Below are 25,130 nucleotides of genomic sequence, written 5' to 3'. Positions count from 1 at the left end.
AGTCGGCTACGAGCTAAGCTAAGCTAGCGAAACAGTACAGAGACAGTGAGTGAATACTTTGGCTATAAATTAGGTAGTGAGTACACAGAAAGGGTGCTTCAGATGAAGCACATGAAGATTATACTATGAAAAGGAATGTATCAAAAGATTTTAATTAAATTGCTAAGCAGAAAAGCTACTCAGAAACACCACTGTGTTTGAGCAGGAACAGGAAGTGATACTCTACCACAAAGCGAGCAAACACCAAGTGACAGCGCCACTCTGGCACTGTCACTGTTGCCCACTGAAGCACAAAACAAGTGTAGGAAACAATGTTCCCTTCTAAATGGATGAGAACACCTCAGTCTCTGGGAACGTGCTATACAAAGGAAACTGAAGGAATATGTGTTATTTGGAAATGCTATAGAAATACTATTCGAACAACTGATGCTATACATTCATCATGTTGGTCAGACTGAATGGTTTTCCAGGCAAGGATAACATTTTGATAACATTTTATAATTTGGCCCACGACTAAGGCTGTAATTCCCCTGTAACTGAATGGAATTTCAGTATTTTTTTTATTACAAGATGCAATTATAGTTACCTATAATTAGATAAGTACATTAGAATAAAGGGATAGCAAATGATGTTATTACAGGAAATAAAGAAATAATTAAACTGTAGGTGCAGCGTAAATAAAAAAAAATTCAGTGTAAGAAATGAGTAATGGGAAATATTCTTTGTTTTTCTGCAAAATTACCATGAAATGACACAATGGACAGAAACCGTACATTATTGGCCAAATACTTCTGACTGACATATTTTTACCCAGTGAGCATATCCTGGATATTCTCCCTTTTTTGATTCTAATAATAACCTTAAAATTAGCCTACTGTATTTGTTGGACCATAAGGCGCATTAAGCGAAACAACTTTACTCAACTCATTCTTCTTGCTTCCTCCACTTCTGTAACATTGATTCATTAATGTTGAATTCTCTGGCAGCTGCTCTATTCCCATGTAGTTGCAGTATATTAATGACTAACCTTGTATTGTGGCTGGATTATCTCAGCTGTTCTCCTGACTGAAGTTTGGTCCGTTTACAACATCCTGCCATGTGATTGCATTTGTCCCTAACCATCAGGAACCCTCACGTTAACTTTTATCGAGTGGAAAAAAGTTAGCGTTCATCCTCCAGCTTCACTGTGTTTATGTTATGCTAACATAGCTGTGACGCTAGCGATCACGTAGCACATCCAGTGTTTTTACCGAGTTTTCAGACCCCCTTAGCGACTTTTTTTTCTAAAAAGCGACTAGCGACAAATCTGGCAACTTTTTCTGGTGTTATTGGAGACTTATATATGACGACTTTTTGACGTGAATGCAAGTATCGCTCCTACTCTCAACAAGCAGCGGTTGCTGCCGTGGGCACCTCGCCCGTGCCAAAGCGCTCACAGGCGGAGGATAGTCCTCCCCACGCTGCTATCAGTGCAGAAGATGTTCACATCTGTGCGTCCAAACTGCAAATGAATCGCGCATGAGCAAAGCCACTGCTCCCGCACTGACTGTAACGCAGTCAGTTCTTCTTTTACTCTTATGCTGTTTTGTGGATCACAAGGTTTAAAACTACTTAAAAACACACACACACACACAAAGTAACTCCACCAGAGTGCCTATTTCGTCCAAGCCCGGATAAAGGAGCAGGGTTGGAATTGTGACATTAAAAAAAAACAATAACTGCTAAAAGAAATTTAATTTGTAGTTCTAAATAAACTCTAAATGCATTTAGGACTCACTTCATCTCTCTTCCACGATGTTATTTCTCTCTCCAACAACGTAGGTTGCAATTACATTAGCATGACCAATTATGCAAATTAGGCGATGACATCATTTAGCGACTTCTAGCGACTTTTAGGACAGCCAATAGCGATTTTCCTTACTGAGGAGTTGGCAACACTGAGCACATCATTATATACCAGCTAGCCCAACTTCAGCAACGCTACAAACGTCACTGCTGTTTAGTTTTCTGTCTTTATTTATGTCGGAAGTGATAGCAGAGCTGTACATTTTAATTCGTTTCAGAAATCTCTCAGTCAGAATATGCTATATCATGTTTAACTCCGTTAAATTTAATAAATTCTGTTTTCACGGATACCTGGATGTTAAACTTAATTGTTACACCTGGTAAAGCAGCAGTTTTTACCTCTCAGTGATGTCGCAGTGTTCATTTGACTTTGGGACCTGACCTGAAGCTGACGGAGTTTTGGACCCAGATTACTCAGCGAGGCTCCTGACTAGGTAATATTTCCAACAATCCATCAAGCAGTGCAGCTTCGTAGCTTACCAAAGTCGTACTAAAGCATTTTTTGACAGATTTTTGAGCACCGTGTACCACATAAAATCAGTTCGAGGTCAGTGAGCACAACTAGAATTCATACATAAAGCGCACTGGATTATAAGGCACATTGATGATTTTTGAGAAAATTAAAGGATTTTAAGTGTGCCTTATATTACAAAAAATTCCTATCAGTATGACCTGAATACAGAGACTGAACTCATGAAGTCAACGGAAAATTGATTAAAGGGGTCAGCAACAAGGCCGTACACTTTCATTCAACTTGGAAGCTTTTTACAACAAGAGGCCTTCAGGAGGATCCCTAGCATTATTAGTGTCCCTTTGACTACCTAGCTAAGCTAGATAGCCAGCATTAGCTACTAATATGTCTGCTCTATTTTGTTCTCCAAATATGGTCACTCGCCAAAATAAAATATGCTGAGCCTCAAAACTAACACTTTTTAAAAGCCACAATTTTACTCTTATTTTTTCTTTATTCGACAGCAGCAGTTACAGATAACACAGGAGGCGTGATGAGGGAGTGGTGTAGTACAGTAAATCAAAACCCAAGCATGCCACATTAAGGTATGAGCTCCTGTACGTGAGATGCATGCTCTAACTAGTGAGTTACAAGGCGTCTCACAATGCTACTGATTTAGTAGTGTTTTTGACAGCTGTATGCCTGCAGCTGGTATCAGCAGAGAAGCCACCATAAACTACAAACTGCCCAGCAACAAACCAACAAAATGATGAAGTTAGCAGCTTGCTAATGAATATGGTGGAGTATTTAGCAGCTAAAGAGCCAGAAGTACCCCCCAGGAGTCCCTTAAGAGCTAAGAGTATGTGATTTGCTAAATGTACAGAAACAACTCTAAATGAATGCTATTTTTAATCAGTACTGGCTGGATGTGTGGGGGAAGGGGAAAGCATTTTAGGCATTTTAACAAACAAGAAAAAACACTTTAGTTAAGCTGCCCTTTAGTAGTACAATACTTTCCACACTGTGTGTGAGGTAAAGCATCACTACATTCAGCTCTGCTCAGGCTTGGATTTTTATGAATAATGCATTCAACAAAAAGATGTTCCTGAGACAACAAACATATATTTTGAATTGTGAGATTCTTGTAACAGTGTCTTGGTATATTCACAGGCTTATGCAAGATGTCCGTCTCTGTAAAGCCAGAGAGTGCATTAGTTCGTGCCAAATGACCTAGTTTGCAAGTACGCTACATCACACACTGACACACTAGTAATGAATGATTAATTTAAAGTCAGCCAATCAGATAATGTGGAGTGACTAGCTAAACAAGAGAAACAGCCACTGGCAGGCATTCTGCCTTCCACCAAGGCATCAACACCATTTAACCTATATAGGAAAATTTAGTCCATGTAAGGGTATTCTTACATAATAAAACTGCAGAAGGGATTCCCTTGATGGGGGATTTCAGTCACTGGGGAAATACTGTGTACTGGTAATTGATACCTAAAGGGAACATTGGTGGAACACTCAGGGATGCAGTAGCATGCACATATTCATTCTCCGGTGTAACTTCAAACTAAAACCCAACATTGCAGCTATAATTTCAGCCTGTATTTAAATTCACTGCTGACTAATTAAAAAAAGAAAGAAAGAAAGGAAAACCTAGTCCTTTTTTAGTTCTATTAAAAGCAGAACGATCACACATATTTCAGTAAATATGGTCTTAGACTTTGATACAAGAACACAGGTTTAGATCTTGTGTTTTTCCTTCAATACTTTCACCTACTCTATCCTGAAATACATCGAAGCTCCAGCATGAAAAAGTTCCAGAAATGAAAAAAGTAGAACATCTTGTGAGAAAAGGGGGACTCACTCTCCACGCTCAGGCTCATACAAAAGACATCCAACTCCACAGCAAAGCTTTGTAAACCACCCACTCTTTCCTTAAGTGTACCTTTAAAGTCTGCAGGCGATAACCCTCAGGTCAGTATCCTCCACAGGAGCAAATTTCTCAAACTCTTGCATGATCATCAAATGTAACTCATTCTTTACATTTGTGATAATCCATCCCAGGCATAATTCACATTTCCACTCTGATCTCACCTTCTTCCCTGACAAGTTCAAAACAGTGCTTTTCCCCCTTTTTAGCTAATTTAGCCCCTGCTAGGGCTGATACATTTTCAAAGGAAGTTTCAGCGTTCTTTAAACTGATTAATCCAAACTGACAATACTTTATCTTTAAATAGCCAGAATCAATCAGTCCATGTACAAACAATACAGAATTAAAAGGTGGTGGTGGTGGTGGTGGTGGGGGGGGGGGGGGGGGGGGGGGATGTCAGTCTTCCAGCAATTACAGCCTACTTTCCCATTCTCACCACTATAATCACAGTGACTTCTATCATCATCTTGCAAAAGCTGCAAATCCAGAAAGGTTTCTTCTGTCAGGTTTTCCTCAGAAGTAGTATTACTAAAATTAGATCAGTGCTGTCACTCAGCGCCAGTGAGTATATTGGATGCTTTCAGATCTCTTATCCTCTGCAATTTACTTGACCTACACCACAGATGCTTCTTAAACATCTATTTTTTTTACTTTTATTATACTTTTCTCACTTTTCTTTAAACGTTGCTTGTTAAGCCCTTTGTGACTTGTGTTTGGAATAGTGCTATATAGGTACTTTTTGATTAGTTTATGCTTATGCGACCATGGCAACATCCATTGTCACCATGACAACATGCACCATAATAAACTGTGCGTCCGCTGAAGTTGGTTCATCTGTCAGGTCTGTTTTGTCATCCTCCAGGCTCTGCTTCACTCATTCTTACCCCTGACATCGTCATTATTTTTATCATTATTGTTGTTATTATTATTACATGACTGCTGCTGTTTATTCAGTGATAAACAGCACTGCATTAACTTCTCATACCACAGTGCTCCCACTCTGCTACAACAACTAACCAACCACATCCACCCCATCACATCTCACTGCACCGATCAGGCGGCCTATTTATGCTTGTCGATGTTACTGCTGCTCCACTCCACCCAGCCTCCACCTGCTTTGGTTCTGCTCTGTTTGTACGCACCCTGGGGGGTATTTATTTCTAAATTAATAACTCTTGGGGGATTACTTGCAATGGTTCCTGCATGTTATTTATCACTATGCTGTGAATTTCATTCTGCTACACGGTATTGCTACAGCAGGCAGCTTTACCAACAGGGGGCCATTTTCCCCAAATAATTCAGATTACCACTTTGCATTATAGTTTATGACAGAATCAAATGTAATGTTAAAAAAATAATATAATAAGGATATAAAAAGAAATATAAGGTACATTTTTCTTGTCTTTATGTGAACACAATCCTCACAAAACCAAGACAAGAACATATCATTCGTCTCACTAACTTACAGTGCATTAAATACCCTTTATGGCTGATTTGCTTATCACCAATATCACATCATCTGCCATCGCAAAGTCAGATTTCTGTCGCTTCCAGCGTTTGAAGGAAAACAGCTGCCATCATCCTCTCATCCTTTTAGAAGAAGCCTGGTAGCCTCACACTGCCTCGGTATTTAAATTCAGACTTGCGGCATGTTTAGTTACCCCAAATTACAACCAGCTTTGTGTTTCCTACATCTTGGACAGTGATGGTGTCGCTTTCATCTTCACACACACACAAGTTCAATCTTGTTTCTTGGCATCTGTGTTGGCGTATGTAGAAGTGTATTGCTTCTATTTTTAATCCTCATTATCTCTTACTTTTTTTGTGTATGGATTTGGGTTTTTTTTCTGAACTTTGTCAACGATATGCTTGTTAGAACACTTTTTTGAAATAACTTAACTTGACAACCGATTACCTTGGATAGAGCATATTTCTATTTCTGTGTGTAGCCAGCAAAGCTTCAAGACAACATGTTCATTGCTGCCATGTTTCCCTGTGCTTTAAAAACCCAGCTCAAACTTGAAGACCTGAATGAAAAACATGTATTTACACCTTGTATTCTACATATAATCAAAGAAAAATAGAGAGTGTAACAAGAGAACTGTTTTCAGAATTTACAAAAACACACTTCAAGCATGTTACGTGTGAGGATGATGCATAGTTGTGTGTCCGAAAGAAGAAAAAATTGGCCAATATATCAGTTTTTTTAAATCACCAATATCAGTCTCAGTCGTGAAATTTGAATATAAGGGCTCTTTGCTCCATTTATGTTTTGATGAGCATTTTGGGGGGCAGTCAGCTGATTTGTACAGATGGGGAAGGTTTATTTCTGATTGGTCAGTGTCCACCCTAACTCACCTGAACACACACCTCTCAGACCAACTAAAAATTATTTTTTTACAACCTAAAACCATACAGAATGATGTAGTGTGAAATACTTCTTGTCCTTGGAAGTTTATATATAAATAGATGTTAAACAGAAGTTTACCATCTATTTAGTGATAAATGGGACCATAACCACAAAATCAGCAACATGCTTCTAAAAATAAGACCTGATATCAGCAAGTGAGTTTTTACAAGCACAGCTCTTACCCCTTTCTTGTTTTCGGAAAACTCCAGGCCTGTCTTTTAAATACAGTAGTAATGTTAAGCTAGTTAGCCGTATACCCTGTATAAATGATATAGTATGCAAGCATCATGGTAAAGCCAATAACATTAGAGCAGACAAGCATACATTAGTGAATGTATTTATAAAATAAGCAAGAACTTCATCCAAGTAGGTTCATAACTAAAACACAGAACAACTCATTTAGAATATATTTTATATTTTGCTTATTTTTAGTTTTAGTTTTCCTGTTGTGGACATAAGGGATGCAATCAAACCTAACAATGCAAGACATGAACTGTTATTTTAATGCAGGATCTAAATCCCCTTTTTAGAAAGAATCATTCCGTCAGGTGTGGCGACTTAAAAATTTCATCGGAAACCATCTCAAAGTACAACACAACTAAATAGATTAAAAATTAAATAGTCCACTACAGTCTACTTTGATGATGAACTTGAGCCTTCTTCTTCCATTTCCTGTGGAGGAGCCATATGTGGCGTGTTCCATCTCAGATAGGAGATGGGAGGAAATATTGATGTTGATGAACAGCCATGTGTTTGCTACTCAGTGCTGATGTTTCAAGGATTTGTGCGAGGGATTTGTAAAATATGACAATCTGTTGCTCTAGATCAGGGGTCCCCAATCCCAGTCCATGAGGGCCGGTGTCCCTGCAGATTTTAGATGTGTCCTTGATCCATCACAGCTGATTTAAATGGATAAATTACTTTCTCAACATGTCTTGGAGTTCTCCAGAAGCCTGGTAATGAACTAATCATGTGATTCAGGTGTGTTGAGATCTAAAACCTGCAAGGATGAGTCGTGATGAGTCAAAAGCCTCCTTATAAAACCTAGTAAGCAAGCTACTCATTCTTATGTAGATTATAGATTTTTTTTAGACTTTAATGCATCGCTCCACTCTAGTCAGACACTTCAGTTTCTGTGTGTTTTTATGCTAACATACCAAAGGACATCTGAAAGACACAAGTTGTTCTTCTCTCCTAGAGAATCTCTGTTAAGTCTCTGACTGCTAAAGCAGATGCGTGTTAGTTGTTGCTTCTAGTAATGCATCGGCATGTGTTATTTTTTTTACTGGTAAATGCAAAAAATCCACCCAAATAAACGGCCAGTCTTTGTTCTCCAAACAAGTAAAAAGGCTCGTCACTGCAACAGCTCACCTGCCATGCAGCTTTTGGGTCTTCAAACCAGGATAAACACACAATAACAAAATATAGACCAGTGCAGCAGAAAATGCCAAACTCCTGTTTTGTCAAATGATTTCCATGCAAAAGCCAGAGCAAAGATGTCTCTGCATTTTCCAAGCCAAATAAAGTGAGTAATATAAAGACAAAACTTAGCAAAGCGTGTCACAGCGGGCTTACGGCTGCCTCCTGCAACATGTAGGAGGTGGACAATCTCAACATCCTCCCAAACAAGCACAAAATCACAGTTCAGTTTGATTTTCACACTAAAACGCACTGGAAGTGAGAAAGATATTCAGGTTGCTGACTCCACAAAGTGGATGCAGTGGAAGGCATACAACAGATTCTTACGGCTTCAGATTATTGCCATGTTTAGTCACCAAAGGGTGTAATAGAAATACTCACTGGAACCAATCTGGCAAATGTTCATTATTCTCTAGTATTTGAAAATGTCTGTGGATGAAGTCAGCGAGGAGAAGACAAAAGGATCAAGAGGTGGATTTGATTCCCAACAGGCTTCGACAGACTCTTACCTGTACTCGATTTGATGGTTTCTTGTCCGACCGTTTGCCCAAGCAGGTCGTACTGGTTCAGCCGAGAGCTTTCCCCTTCCACTACAACAGACTCGGAAGCATTGCGAGTCCAAGCATAAGTCACCTCTGAGATTGTGTAGGCATCTAAAAAGAGGAAGAGGGTAGACTCATTGGAGGTAAACTGATACATTTTTCTAAAATCCAAATGAAAAGCCACCTTTTACAGTGTTTAAATGATACTGCTGAGAGAAACAAAGCCCCTCACTGCTTTATGATGTCACTTGTGAAACACCAACAAGATATCAATACATAGTGACATTTGCCCTTTTCAGTCAGCCACAGAATTTACTGAATATGGGATATGAGAGTGTGTCTGCTGACCTGACAATGTCTAATGAAACGGGAACATTTTTACTTCAGTACATTCAGTAATTGAAATATTCTGTCAGTCATGCTGCACAGTAACGTGAAATGTGAAATACTGTAGATCACCACATAAAGAAGACAGGACATCAAGGCATTTCAGACATGACCCACTGAGTTAGGATAATTATTGCTTTTAAAGCAACATCTTGAAACAGCTTAAAGCAAAAAATTCCATCCAAATGTGAAGAAGCATTAGCAGAATTAAATACCCAACAAAAATATTTGGATGAGCTTAGCATTGGTTTCCCCATTTTTCCCAGGGACTTTTCCAATTAGTCCTCTATCCGTAGTGTTGTTTGTGCCACTGCCAAAAAACTGAGCCATGCATTCTAGCTTCACTTGTTCCTGAGGCTCCTCTCTCGCCAAAGGACCAGTGAGAAGAAGGAAGGAAAGAAAAAACAAAAAAAGAAACAAAGCAGCATTTTACTTTTGAGTTCCCTCAGGCACTATCATCATCAGAGTTACTCACAGCTGCCAAATTTTAGTGGACAGGAATGAGAGTCCATGGGGAAATCCTCCAGATGCATTGGGCACTCTGCATGCACAGTTAACCTGCATCCAATTCACAGAAAATGGAGGAGACTTTGCAAATGCATGAAAAGTATACAGCAGAGATAGAAAGAAAAATAAACTCACAAGCCTCATGCACTATTCAAGACACTTCCCATCTGTAATGCCTTGAAACAAAAATAATCATCTTAAATGTAATCAGCGGAGCAAAACAAACGAGGTGCTGCAGAGACCAGCAGAGATGGTGACACTGTAGGTTAGCTCTGTGCTAAGAAACCGCATAGCTGTGTGCTGTTTAAGACAATATCCAACCACTGCAAAAATACTCAGTGCTTACAAATGTATCAGACCAGCAGCCAATGTAAGGTTCATGCCACAGCTGACGAAATTAACAATACTGGTAATTACAAAAAATCATTTTTTTAATGTATAACGGTTAATCCACCAGGACAGGCTGTTTAAACAAAATAATGTTTTCAGTGCTGAGCTGTAATTCTTATTGTTATCCATGAATCTTCAACTTGGCTATTTTTCAAAAAAGCAGAAAAAATAGTAAAGCACATTTTTAGTTTTTACTGAGATGCCAAATTACACATGTTTGTGTTTCTAAATAGAAAAATTACTTTTACCGTTTGAATGTCACTCCTCAGAGTCCAGTGTGCCGGCACAAATTTAGGTATAAAAACATGAATCTCCTGCAATGAACTCAGTCCTTTTTGTTTTTCTGACAAGTGGTCTGAATTTGTTAAGCAATTTATTATAATTAATATTATTACAAAAATGTATGTTTCCATTGACTTTTTTGAAATAGCATTCAAGCACAGCAAGGAATGCGAGAAACAGGAGGCATAAAAAATACATTTGAACAAATGGGATTCTGTGTTGCTGCTGTATTCACGCTTGCTTTAGCAAGAAAAGCGTTCCATCCACGTCATTTCTCTTTTTCTTTCTCTCTATTTTAGGAACGTTTGTGGACTCTCATGTCTCTTAGGCAAATATGAAGCTGTATCCAGCAGCCTGGCTTTGAGAGTTCCTGGGTTCATGTCTCAAACATGTAGTTATCTGTGTTTTTGTCCGGGGAGAGGAGGCGCTAACATTACCTAGCCATTTAACAATGGCCCAGTTGTTGTTAGTTTCACAGTGACTGGAGTCGAGTTTCTATGGCTATGGTGAAAAATATCAACAATCCACATCTAAGTCTATTTCCATCATCATTTTTTTGACTTACTTTTCCAAATCCAACCTGAGCCAGTCTGAACTGACTCTGGAGAAGGATGGATCGACTGGAAGCAGCTCTGGCTGTTGAGCTTGTATGGCAGGGTTAAAGATGTGTATTTAAATGCAGTGCTGGGCAGCAGAGAAATGCCTCATTTAGTCTTTCAGGTTCCAGTGATGATGTGACATTACGTGTAAACATAAGCTAACACATTGCTAGCAAGAGCTTCATGTTTGCCTTATAGATGTAATCAGTGTTTCTAAGTAACCCTCAGTTAGACAGCAAACGTATATTATCCACGCGATTCTCACTGTTTCTGTCTTTTTGCTTCTGTGCCTTGAGTTACCTCATGGTGTACAGCAGAGTCCCGTCATCCTTGATCCTCAACAGTTTATTAGGCATGGTCATGTTATGTGCCACAGACTTTTTCCCGTTGTGAAAGAAGGTGTCCGGTGTCCAAATCTTACTCGCCATCAGGTTGTTCAGGGGCAAAATATTCATTGGTCCATGGAATTTCAACCTCTCGTCCTTCCAGCTTTGCCGGAAGAAAACATCTATGGTGTACTCCTGAGAAAAGATGAGATACGTTCATGAATTAATCTCACTATATTATTACTTCTCTTATGACTTAGGTTCCCCATGTATTAAAACAAGGCTCATTCCCACTCAAAAAATGCTAAACTGCACACTGATGGGCAGTTCATCACAACTAACTTCACCTGCCAGCTCTGCCTACAGAGCTGGCAGAGCTGGCAGGTGAAGTTAACCTTAACCTATCCCTGTTTCCAAATAGCGAGTCTCCATGAAGGTGAGACCCACACTCGCCCTGTTCCTTCACAGCTTACTCAGTTGCTGTTTTCCTAAGCTGACTCTGAGGCCAACATGACCCCCTTAACCTGCAATACTGTGTTGTCAAAAGACACCACACAGCAAGGATTAAGGGCAGAAATCAGTGCACCGTGAAATGTGTATACGTGTGAATGTTCGTGTCCGTGTGATTCACACACAGCAAGTGAGGGTGAGAAGCAGAAAGAGATACTTTTTTTTTCTTTTTACTCGTCATAGTTGCAAAGCCTGTGACATTTAGATGTCGGGACACTGAAACTGTGGATTATACGGTATAGCAGCTCGGACTCTGAGAGGGCCTGCTTTAGTATTTCAGTTCAGGTCTCATTTAGTAAAGTTTAGCAAAAAGTCATTAAAAAAAATGTCTGAACGTGAACAGTGTGGTTGTTGAAAGACGGAGCATAAATGAGGTCAGTAAGCTGTGGTGCTTACGACACATAGGTTTAGGCTAACTGTAAATGTTTTCTTTGAGCTCTCTTCTAAAACATTCTGCATCCTTCTAAATTATTAAAAACACATTCATCCACCTCAACATCAGACTGGGAAGCCTGGTCCTTCACTTTGATGTTTGTGCACACTGGTTTATTTTGGGTAACTCCTACATATACCACTGTGATGTCCTAAAGTAAGCACTATGCATTAATCCATGACAAGAATACAATGTTACTCCTTTTTGCTGGGAGCTAAAATGGAGCTGGTTTACAAAATAAGAGCTTTTTTTTGGTTGTTTTCCTTTTTAAAAACCTTTTTTGTTCATAAGATACGAAGATAATTCTTGTACCAAACATGGCTGAAGTTTAAAAATGATGAGGTCATTGTTTGTAATGCCAGCAAGGAAAAAAGCTCAGACTGATCAAAAATACTCAGTTTCATACATTTCCCCCCCTGGCTCTCAGTGACATCAGCTGAATTTCCATTTCTGGATGATGTCTCAATGGCACCCAGTATGATTTTTTTTCTTCATGTCAATTTTATTTCTACATTTCGACATGATAAAAGCCTTTAATGGTCACAGTAGGCAAGTGAACTAGGTAGTCTTACTTAGTGACCGTGGCTCAATCACACTAGAGCAAAAATAGGACAACTACCTTGCAACTATGAAACATTTGTGGTTGCCTGGTGAATTCTTTTGTTGTCAAAGCCTGATTTCAAGTAGTTGAGGCAACAGACTGGTCACTCAGAGGTTATTTGTGCAACACGTGCCTGTCTGTGACCACTTTTAATTGCAAAGTAATTGCACAGGTCTCCTGGGGAGAGACAACCTGTCTCCAAACAGTTGGAGTCCAACTCTTAGACAGTTATATATATTTATTATTCCACCTGTGATAAATAAAACACAATAAAATATAAATATTTTAGAAACTGTTATTTATTAGGAAAATAACAAACTGAATTTTCAGGTTTATCACGTATCAGAAAAACCCAGTAACTAACTATTATGTGACGTCTCTGTGTTTACAATTTTTTCTGCTTTTTGACTATGAAAATGAGAATAATAGGTACACTTCAAATGCTGGGCTGGCAGCCTTATGCTATCTGACTCTATCTGTATTTCATTTTTATAATAAATATAGATTGCTCATTTTGTGACTAAGTCCCCTAAAGTAAATACTGTTCATTTTTTCTATTTTTCATCTTGTTGTTTTTCTTCCTTTCGGTGGACCTTATATAAATCTTATATGTGGCCACCTCAGCAATCGCCTGAATTTCTCTAGAGTATCTGAATAAAGCAGACAGATCAGATGAGAATATTTCATCCTGTTTCTCATTTTTTATGAGGCATATATCTCACAGCAGAGCCTGAGATAAATAATATACTTTAAACTATGTGTTTCCAAACCTGAATATAAGGGATGGTTTTAGCAGTGACTTCCTCCTTGGGTTATAAGCGAGGTCATCAGTGACGGCCTCTGCCAGTGAAACTGAAGCAAAGGAAATTTTCCTTTGAGCTGTTTGTCTGTCTGTCCATCTGTTTATGTTCAAGATGTTTTTAAAAGGAGACATCAGAAATCATTTGGCCAACTGATCACCCTCTGGGCCAATTAGCTGATGAGATGTGGGTGGTGATTTGGATCTGGGATTTTTGCCATATGATTTAAAAAATAAATCAATACATTTAAATAAATTTTAGCCTCAAAGATTTATTATTTGGTGTCTTTGTCCCACTCTCTATAAGTGCTGATTTATGTTTGGCCGAGAGGCGTGTTGTTCATATATTTTTCAGAGAACATTGCATTGAACTTAACTGCTGAATCGATGAATTAATCACTTGGAAAAATGAGCCTTTAGCAATTGAAGGGAGGCTGATGATATGATGCGAAGGTGGGTGCGTGTTTCAGAATGATAAACAGGAAAGCCCAGGATAAACAAAGCAGTGACTTGAATAACAAGAAGACTTTCAATAATTTATGAGATGAAAATTGTCAGATGAATAGACATCGTGACACAGTGAGGATTACTCGTCCTACTTCAGTACTGTAGTGTTTGCATGTGTTTGTGTGAGGGGAAGACATAATGAAGGTGAAAATAAAAGAAATATTGTTTCTTCTTGAAGCACGAGCAGGCTGTGAGAGAAATGACAGTAAGCAGAGTGAATAAACGTCCGTTCGCTGCACTCACCATGTCCGTGTCTGAAACTGGTCCAAAGCTGGTAACATAGATGTTTGTTTTCACCTCAGTTACTCTGTCTGGATCAGAGAAAAACTGTTAACGACATCAAGACACAAAAGAAGCGAGTTTACGCTGAACTTTCTTTCATTTTTAGTACTGTTCAAAAGTTTGCCACATATCCTCGAAGCTTGAGGTGATTTACAGAGTATTAAACAAAATTTTTGATCTTTTTTCTTCCATTTTCAGGAATAGCTACTTAGTTTATCAGTGTATCTATAATCAGTAATTACCTCTCTATATGCAAGCGCTGGGATACGTGGAGTCATTTCTGGGCTGGAGTCATAATGCCATATGCACAAAGATCTTATACTTTATCGGAGCTTCATCAAGTAAGTGCTTTTTCAGAGCTACATGGATACTGCTGCTGCTGTAATCACATATTAAAAGCAATTACTAAGCTAAACTCGGGGTGGCTTTTAGTCGTTATTATTTCCATTTGTGTGATGTTGTTTCAGGAAGTTATTTGTCATCATTACCATACAGACAGAACTATATTATGTGCAAGATCACCTAACCTACTGTCAAAGATTTATCTATCAGGACATAAAATCTTAAAATTCAGCAAACTCTAATGAGTATCAATCATGACATATTAAACCTTGCAACTGTTTATTTGTTCATATTAAATGTTAAAATTCATGATCAGAAAATATTAAACAAGTGTGGCTTGTTTGGAAGAGCCGCTGGTAGAAAGCCTCCTCTCTCCAAAAACAAACATGGGAGCATGGATCTGAACAAACCACACGACCTCTGGAACAATCTCCTTTGAACAGATTAGACCAAAGTGGAGCTGTTTGTCCATAATGCACAGCACCATACACTGTGTTTATGAGTCGACCATAAGGAAAAATAGTCTACTGTCAAATACGGGGCCAAACTGGGTCATGCAACATGACAATCATCCCAGCACAAAGCAAAGCTATAGCAGAATGGCTGAAGAAGGAAATAATCCAGATGCTGCAATGCTTTGAAATGATAAAACCTTAAAGGAGCTGTGGATGGACAAAAGTCTGCAGCCTGCAGAGCTAAAGTGAAGCAGCATTGTAAAGATCCAGGTCCAAATTCCTCCACAATGATGTGAGAGACCCATACGGTCACGTGGAAAATGATTATTTGAATCAGGTGTTCTTAGTTGTTCAGACATTGCTTCTGCATGTTGGCTTAGTTCATGTTAAATAGACAATAACATGGTTTTATTTTTGATTCAGATTGTTTTTGTTATGTCCTGATATGTAAAACCTTTAACTGTAAGAAGGTGTGCCTTCTTTATCACACAACTGTACACGTGACCTTTGAAATGCTCGCTCAACCTCTGTTAGATTACATGTATTGAATCAAAGCAACATGTAAGTTCAAATTTGACCTAAATGTTCACAGCTATGGAAAAGCAAGGCCTCGCATGTTTCCCGTTCCAGTGACAATGTGCAACTGCATCAGCGCTGCTGCATCAGCTCCATTCGCTCTCTCTACACTCCGGCTCTTTGAAATATTTACTGAAGATAAATCTCTTGTGCTTGGTCGATTCAAAAAGCTTCCATGTTTCATACTATGCTCTCTTCTACACAGCGAAAAACATCTTACATACCACCTAAAAAATACTTCACTTTAAGAAAAGTTCTCTCATGCATGGCAAGGTGAGCTGCCATCCACAATCCCTCTGAGACATATCACAGAAATGGTTGATAACAGTGTCAGTAGTTTGCAGTTTGACTGTTGACTGTTCTGTCTTTAATTACATATTACCAATCAGGGTGTCACCCACATTTCATTCCCTGCAGGTATGTGTTGTCTCCAGTAGTAATAAGTGTTAAAAAAGGCCAAATGTTTCTCCCTGGCTTCTAATAAACATGTTTTCTTCCACCTAAATTTGAGCATCGGTGGAAACCAGTCAGCGTTTTGATAACATTCATGCAGCTAAACTACTCTATAAATCACAGGCTTAATATAAAATATTACCACCGTTCACCTGCTTATAAGATAACGTAAATCAGAGGCTGCGGCAGGCTGAGGAGTAATAGGTTCAATCTATTTAGCTAGACATGCCACTGGGTGCATTTATTCGTGTAAACCAGGCTATGGAATGTAAATAAGGCAGACTGAGATTCATCTTCTTTTTTTACTCTACCACAGAGACCTTCATTTGTTTGATTTATAATTGTAAATACATTTGTGCCTCAGTAAAAATATCCTGTATTACTTTCTCTTGTGACAAAGAATGGTGCATTTTAGCATAAGGGCTTAATGCACTGTAATATACCGAGTCTCTCAATGGCTGTGACACTATATATCCTGTTTAATCCAAGTGTGCTGGCCATGTGTTGTAATGGGTGAATGTTTCATCTCTATACCATTTACTGAGCTTGCTACGTAATATTAAAAGTATTGTACAATTGAGAATTACTAACAGGAGCCACCATGACACAAGATGAACAGAAAGACTGGGAAAATTCATGAGGGATGATTTCGCCACCTGACATTGTGATTTACTTAATCGTTTGACTGTTTAAAGAAGCTATCAGTTATCATGTTTATTAATAATTTCTGTATAGTATCAGGGCTGAGGGCTGGTTTCATTAGCTATTTATATGATGGAAAAATAATGTTGTCATTTTCTTTGTTCCTGGCTGTTTTTCCTTTAATGGAGGTTAGTGTTTGCCATGAATTTCCTTGAAGTCTCATTGCATTTCTTCACTGTTTAGTATTTTGTAGTTATTCTTTGTACTTTGTTGTAAATCCATTCTTTCTTTCTTTTTTACAGAGTCTTGTCGAGTTGTGATATTTACTATTAAAGCTGATGCTTTTGGCACACAGTACTGTGCAGAGTTCTTGTGCCATCCCTTTTTTCTCCATATTTTGGTTCTGAAGAGACTTTTTTTTTATTAGTCTTGAGCCAATGACATTGACACTGGCTGCTATTTCTACTCATTTCCAGTCCAGTCCTTGCAGCTGACTATTGTCAGGTGACAGTTTTTGTTTGTTAAGCCACTTCACATTGACCTATCAGTCACTCATTCATAAAAACCTAAGCGATGAACCTGTGTTGTGTCTGCACATAACAGAAAACTTAGCAAAGAACCAATTTCCCTAAAAATGAGTGCTGTTAGCGTTAATCTCGTTAAAATGACGTTAACACCATAACCGAATTGACGCGTCAAATCTCCGTTAGTGAGTTCCTGCGCGGTGTCAACGCGTCAGCACGGTTAGCTTGTTAACGCGTTAGCGCCATGCAGCCCTCGCACGGGGCGATCTGCGTTAACTTACTAATGGAGATTTGCCGCGTTGGTGTAGTTATGGTGTTAACGTCATTTTAACGAGGTTAACACTGACAGCACTACTAAAAATACAATTTATTTTATGTCTTTAGGCACTACCAACCTGTCACTAACACATTTTTTCCCATTTTTTGGCTGAATCTATGTAAAATGCCAAAGAAAACACAGACTGACAATACAATATTTTTTTGTTCCACCAAGGTGATTCCAAACGAGCTGTTAGCTGAAAACGTGGCATGTCCTGGTATGGGGTGCACTGTGTTTATCAAACAATTTGAGGAAACTGGACAAAAGAAGAAGTGGCAGATCTAAAACCCTTTCCACAGCTGATGAACAGTTTCTGAAAGTCATGTCATTAAGAAATCAGGGGGAAAACCCCAGCAAAGACCAGACACAGGACCTGAGAGATGGATCTGTCCCTTCAGCTGATCCATCTGCTGTTTACTGAAGCCGCACTGGAAATCTAATCTTAGAAATGAAAGGTGGCTGTAAAGAAGCCATTCATTCTTAAGAAAAGAAAACAGAAAGAAGAGGCTGGGGTATGTCAAATTACACAAGAAATGAACTGAAAATCAAGCCTAGAGAATTATTCTTGTTGCAAGTCAGCACTGTATTTATAACAGTTATAAAGCCCATACATGTTCTGTGTGGTGCAAAGGATCAAAGACATTTAAAAAGATACCAGAGGACTCAAAAGAGATAACTTTACAACAGCAAACATTGTGGTGCAAGAACTTTGCTGTAGTTTACTGTAATTCCAAGTGACCACTAAAATGAAAGATCATGTATATTGGACTTCAAAATAACTGAACAAATAAGGGGCGGAGTTTCAAGATGACTGCTGAGAAGCAAGACTTCTAGATGGACTTTAATGGAGCTTACAACAGAAAGGAGACAGCCTTTGTTCTCTTTTCAAGATTTCGGGAGGCTACAGCTTTAACATTAATGATCAGGATTTGTTTTTTGAGGGTTTTATTATTATTCATTGTAATTGTGTTTTTGTATTGAGCGTACTTTGCAGAGGGTGCTTGAAAATGAGAAAAAACACCCTCTTGTCTTGTTGGTTTCATGGAGCTGGCTCTTCATTTTAAGCACATTTTATATGCAAATGCAGGCCCAATGTCATTTATCATGTCTGATTCAGAAAACTATTTAATCAAGTAAAGTAAAGGATTTTTGCTATACGACTACACACACTCATTCTCACATACACACAAAAAGAAATCACAAACCAGTATCAAAAGCCCCTCAAGAATAAACAAACACAGGTCTGTAAAAACCAAATCCATCACCAAATGGTAGCTGCACTCCATTTGCATTGTACCAGTGGGACAACTTCAAAAGCAAAACTAGCTTTTTTATTTATTCATTTTAGTAGCAAACCTAGAAAAGCACTGCCTTCAGGGGAAATACGTGCTTACTATTTAAAAATATCAAGAGTGCATTTAATGCCCGAGGACATTAGAATATTTTATTTAAGGGAGCAAGGACAATACCTAAAGTTCATTTATTCAGCAGCAGTCACAAACACGTGCTTTTCATATAATCTGAATCATTTGGTACAGATGGGCCTGCTGAACCATGTTTAATCAGTAAGACACAACCTGCCTGTGTTAGAGACTCTGTGCATTCCACTGTGAGACCATCCAAATGTCAACTTAACTCTTGCCAGTTTCAATGGAGACGAAGAGAAGCAGCAAAATGACAGACTGTTAGAGGGAACAGATTTGACTTGAATGAACAAAGCACTACATTTTTTAGGAGCAGCTCATAAATTAGCATTGTGTAAAAACTCATCCGGATTACTCCGTCACACAGGTGAGGAAGGAAGGTCAGTTAACCCTCTTCACACGTCGACGCCTGTTGCAGCTGCAGTGAATAATACTGGTGAACTATTTGGTCTGTGCAGTTATAATTTTTTTCTGACATTTTAGCACAAAGCAGTAGAAACCTTGGCATTGGCATCATTTAAAAATGAGAGTCCAATTAGAAGAAGCAAGATGTGATTATATAAATTTTTATAGCTTGATATTTTTTATTTAATTCAGATTGGATCAGTTTCAGTTTGTTTCCAGAAGGGGTTTACTCGTCTTTGTTGTTTGGAAATGTTTGGTTTCAGTTGAGTTTTTATTAGTTTTAGTCTTTCTTTACTGTGAAGCAGTATTCTTCAGAATAGGTATGACAAACTCAAAACATCTCAGGTCATAACGTCAAATTTTAAAGAAGGAATAAAACCTAGAACATTTCCTGTATATTAATTTCATTTTAGTAAGTTTGTGAATACACAATATCCAATTTCCAATTCAAGTTGACGCGATGCCACTGGTATGAATGAACTTGTTAAACTTGTTACAGTCCAATAACTCCAGCTACTTATCTTGAAAAAATGGTAAATGGCCTGTATTTATATAGCGCTTTACTAGTCCCTAAGGACCCCAAAGCGCTTTACACATCCAGTCATCCACCCATTCACACACACATTCACACACTGGTGCTGGCAAGCTACATTGTAGCCACAGCCACCCGTGGCGCACTGACAGAGGCGAGGCTGCCGGACACTGGCGCCACCGGGCCCTCTGACCACCACCACTATCTTATTCGTATTTAATCTTGATTGCTCTTCCATCAGTTACATTTGTGTCAACAGCTTTCTTTATCCATCACCATATCATAACAGCACAACAGTCACAAACTGAACAACAACACACCTGCCGCTAATTACGTGTCTACCTTAAATACATTCACACAAACACACCTTACCGAAAAACACAAAAGTTGACCCCTAGCGGCACGCATAAGATAACAACCAAAACTTGGCTCCTGCACCTATACCTCACCCTTATCCAAAAATATTTTACATTACCAGAAAATCCCAGATACTTACATCTTTTGCAAATAAGGATAAAAGGATAACACCTGATAACAGGGCATTAACTTTTTTTGCCCTTTTAGCTGTTTTGATTGCTCATACCAAGGCCGCTTCGCCTGTGGATGGCTCTGAGCTCTGGATAACTTTAGCTTTAGCTACTTTTAGCTTGTTTAAAGTTTCCATGATTAGGTTTATCGTTGCAAACATTTTCTTGATGACCCTTTGAGATTTAATAGTGAAAGAGCTTCCAATTTACAACATGTTAATGTTACACACACATGAAATGGACTGGTTTATAATCAAACATGTGTGGGGCTAAGCGGTTAATCACCAGTCAGGACTGAGAGCGCTGGAATTCTGGTCATCTCCAGTAAAAAACACTGGTCCCAAACATCAAAAGGACTTTTTGTTGTTGCCTATGGTTACTTCCCAGTAAATGAGAAATGTTCGATTTTAGACAATAAAAACCTTTTGACATGTAACTGTCTCTGATAGGTATAGCGCTGAGCATGAAGTCATGGATAGGTGACAAATTTCTGGAGGGGGTGAAAAGCAAATCAGTGGCAGAAGTGTGAATACGAACAGAAGTGAGCTTCCTCACAGTCACACTAATGATGATGAGGAGCAACTGTGTGTTCTCTGTTCACTTTCTGCAGCCTGGCTCAACTTCAGTGAAAGTGTCTGGAAAAAAATGCTGCATTTTCAAAAGAGCACTTGAAACAGATGACAAGTATGAAAAATAAATGTCAGATTAAAACAATTTAGTCCACAGTCTAGTTACATTATCTATATCAGAGAAAATACACAGTTATGCACGTGAAAGCCTGCTTTAAGTAAATTTGTTCTAAGTAAATTCTGGAGACATTCGCAGCCTAAACCCACACAGCTATTCACTCATGGTTAAAGAAATTGTAGCTGCTTTTTTCTTCTCCCCTGAAACCCCACAAAGGGAAACGTGGGTCCATCTTCCCAATCTTTATCATATAATCATTACTACAAACTGTAAAATACCATACCTATACCTCCCTGGTTTATCAGGCTGTAGTTATTCATTGATTTGCATTGTGTCCGTGTTATGTCCACAGTTGTAACTATTCTAAACATCTTTAATGATGGAGGATAGTGAAACATTTAAACTGCTACAGGGAGAAAATAGATTTTATACTATACTCTGCATGTGTAATTAGCCTCTACATAAATGACTGAATGTTTGATGACACTGGCATTCAAGCTGCTTTTCCCTTTTTCTCTCTTTCTTTGTGAATGCTTATGCTTAGACCATGAGAACTGTCAAAAACACTCACCCTTTGACCCTGAGTTTACTGTATGTATGAGTGAGCATGCTCGTGCAGCTGTGAGGAGGCTCTTTTTCAGTTGTTATAAATATGTCATAAGCCAAAGTCCAGTGAAGCGTTAACACGATGTGTTCCCCCAACGCACACACACAGATGAGACATACAGATCTAATGTTTCTGCCGTGTGGAAAACATCGGATGTCGTTTCTGTAGCTGTTTGTTTCCTCCGTACATTAATGGGTACAGTGTGCTACTACACTGTGAGCGTTACGAGGCTGTGCTCCTGTAGAGGAACACACTTCAAAAGTTTCTGATTTATGCTCTAATGTTTTATTTAAGTGTTTTACGTCAGATCGCTGAGTCTGTGTGTTACACAGACACTTATTCACTGCTAGCTGTTGGTCCAAAAGCATCAGGTTTTTACTGGCGCGATCCTATCAGTCTGTTTTGGTGTATCAAGCGTTTGTGAAATATCAAAAACACAAAGATACATTCTATATTTCTGCATTTTCTAGATACCTGAGCTTTCTTCATACATTGGGGCTTTTCTGCACAGTAAATAAGCTGGCAGGACTGTTACTGTAGGGCCATTTGAATAGGCTGAGTGCTGCCAAGCTAAAGGAGGTCTGTTCCACATATGGTAGCTCCTGGGCTGGGCTGATGGCCCCAGGAATTTGAATTTCAAATGGCACCAAATCCTGAGGGAGGAGCTCAGCTTTGGGCTGAGGGGCCAGCTGGAAATGCCCAAACATGAAGGATAACGGGAGATGTGAGAATGACGAGTGGAGCGCTGCTGCGTGCGTGAGGCGATGTGGTTCTTCAAACAACAAAATCCAAACGCTGCCTTCTGCAGAAAGTGTGAAGCAAAAAATACCAAAAGCCTGTTATGCTTTTAAAAATTTAAATTTATCAAACATTTAAGGGAGCTCTCAGGAAGCTCTTTTTAATGGCCCCAGCATCAGAGCATACACCAAAAGTGTTTATATTCTGATCTAAATATTTTATTTTTAACACTTTTTAATTTACTCATCTGAGGACATCAACCATTTATACATGTAACCATACCATGTAATTCCAAGCCACCTTCCTACTGTGCAGTGCAGCTACAAAACACTAAGACAGCACAAACCAGCTACACAGTGTCATTATCCACACATACAGTGTCTTTCATTATGTTTTACACAAATATTCTCACTTTGGTTTTTCCCTAAAAAGTCAAGCAAGAGTAAAACTCTCTGCAGGGTTAAATGTGGCCACTTTGGCTGCTGTTACTTTCCAGGAAGTGGAGGGAAGCATTATATAATCTAAATGTTTTGTGCACAGAGTGTGTTTGTCAGTTTATTCTCGAGGGGATTGCTGCCAAAGGTTATCAGTACTAGAAAAGCTGATGTTAAATGAAGTGTTCTCACTTCAAATGAGCCGTCAGCCGTTAACAAAAAAGACACACGTGCTGTTTCGTAACAGCGTTTGTTCATTTAGATTCTATAAACTGTATGTCTGCACTTCTTCTGCTTACCCCCAAGACCAGGCCGTAGACGGTTGTCATACCCATCCAGCAGGCTGTCCAGGATGCGTGTGAACAGAGTGATGTTGTTTTTAAAGGAATCAGATGTGGCATCTGCATTCACCGATCTAGTAAGCAGAGACATGAAAACAACAAGGGGACACTTCAGCAGTACTCTGATTACATTTTAGATTCAGTTCTTCTCAGCAGCTTGATTTATGAAAAGCACAGGAGTGCTTATTGTAGCTGGCAGAGAATGCATACCAACACAGACATACACGTAACCATGTTTCTCATGCACATGGATGACCCAGTTCCAGCCATCTGATCTGGGAGTCAAAACACAACTGACTATGCAAATCACAGCAGAGATTCATGGTAAATAAATTCAGTTAATGTCCCACATTAAAGCTCTACTTAATCACCACTGTCAACAGCTCTGGTATAACAGCCTCAGGTTATGGGCATATTTTACTTTAAGCAGTCGCTGGGAAAGTATAAACAATATTAATCATTTTTCCCCCATCTTTAGCTCTTTTTCCTGTTTGAACCACAATCCTTTAATTAGCTTCACTGAAAGCATTAGATTAATGTAGCCTTCATATTTATGTTACAGGCCAAAATAGCATATAAATATTTGATTTGTTATTCTCAAGTATGTTCTAGGTTGTGTATTAAAGCCATAAGAAACACAATCATGAGTATACCAAAATGCTGATTTTCTTTTTTGCTTTGTTGGGCGGGGAGTCATAAAAATTATAAAAAATCTAAATTAGCCTGTAGAGGAAACCTATACCAACTAACTGACCCATTAGTTTAAAAAAAATTATTAAAGTGAGCAATAAACATAGATGATTGTACTCGTGCTAACATTATCTTGCTAGCAGTCTGATTAGCTTGCTAGTTTAGCTTAACTAAGTAAAAGTATCAAATTTAGCCATAAACACAGATGATTGTAGACGTGCTAACATTATCCTGCTAGCAGTTTGATTAGCTAGCTATTTTAGCTTAAACAAAGTATCAAATTTAGCCATAAACACAGATGATTGTAGATGTTGTGCTAACAACATCCTGCTAGCGTACCTATAGATACACAATCACTACTGGGCCTTACAGTGCAGTGTTTGATATTTGATACATGTTTATATTGATGTATATCGATATATATTTGATATGTAACCTGAGGACAACGGCTAACAGTACATTTCTACAATGCAGCAGCATCTCCCACTTAATGAAATGAGGTAGATAATAAAACAGCAGCAAAATGGCTGCCATTACTGGTAGCAATAGTTACACTGAGAAAAATAAATGTTAAAAAAACAAACAAACAGCCGACTCAGCTAATTCAAGAACAGCAGTTTAGTATGTTTACATTTTCTTTGCTTGCTGGTGACAGCAGACATGCTTAGCATTGAATATAGTGGGAGATGTTTGTCTTTAAGGCTTTCATCAACATAAACCTGTTTTAAGAGAGATGATATACAAGGCTGCCAAGTCTGCGTGCAAAAAAAGCAGTTCAATGGCAAATCAGAACAATCCTAATAAATTTTGCTAAATAATATCACAAATGCAGGTAGATTAATTTCCTGCAAGAGTCCAGTTAAATGCAATGAATGCAACAAAGCTCTACTTATATATGTTTATGGATTATTGTGTATGGCTTTATTTGTTGCTCTCTTTCTAGAAACCAATATATTCTAAATCTGAATACTGAAAAGCACCTTTAATGTCATTAGTATTGTACACTATGTGGGGTTAGTTATAACCAGTGTTGGGTAAGTTACTTTAAATTAGTAACTTAGTTACATTACTAGTTACTTCTATCAAAAGTAACTCAGTTACTTCAAGTTACTCGTTACTTTCAGAGTAACTAGTTACTAGGGAAAGTAACTTTGGTTTTACTCAGAATTCTCTTGTTAATGTGTTGCTTCCGTAACTGGATACCC

At 38.6% G+C, this 25,130-nt stretch overlaps 1 protein-coding gene across 1 annotated transcript in view; it reads right to left on the bottom strand.

The window, feature by feature from the left end:
- LOC102294313 (gamma-aminobutyric acid type A receptor subunit alpha2) overlaps positions 1-25,000 on the bottom strand; it is a 44,055-nt gene extending 19,055 nt beyond the window's left edge. The window contains exons 1-5 of the mRNA XM_005916636.3: positions 23,194-25,000; positions 14,191-14,258; positions 11,072-11,292; positions 9,469-9,551; positions 8,574-8,717 (exon numbers count right to left, since the gene is read on the bottom strand). Of these exons, the coding sequence (XP_005916698.1) occupies positions 8,574-8,717; positions 9,469-9,551; positions 11,072-11,292; positions 14,191-14,258; positions 23,194-23,326 (649 nt within the window). The 5' untranslated portion in view covers positions 23,327-25,000. The remainder of the gene's footprint in view (positions 1-8,573; positions 8,718-9,468; positions 9,552-11,071; positions 11,293-14,190; positions 14,259-23,193) is intronic.
- Between the last annotated feature and the right edge of the window lie 130 nt (positions 25,001-25,130).

Source organism: Haplochromis burtoni, unplaced genomic scaffold, assembly GCF_018398535.1.
Source record: "Haplochromis burtoni strain Fernald_Lab_line unplaced genomic scaffold, NCSU_Asbu1 Contig_19, whole genome shotgun sequence".
Taxonomy (NCBI): Eukaryota; Metazoa; Chordata; class Actinopteri; order Cichliformes; family Cichlidae; genus Haplochromis; species Haplochromis burtoni.
Note: the sequence above shows the minus strand (reverse complement) of the source record. Positions and strands in the feature narration are given on the sequence as shown.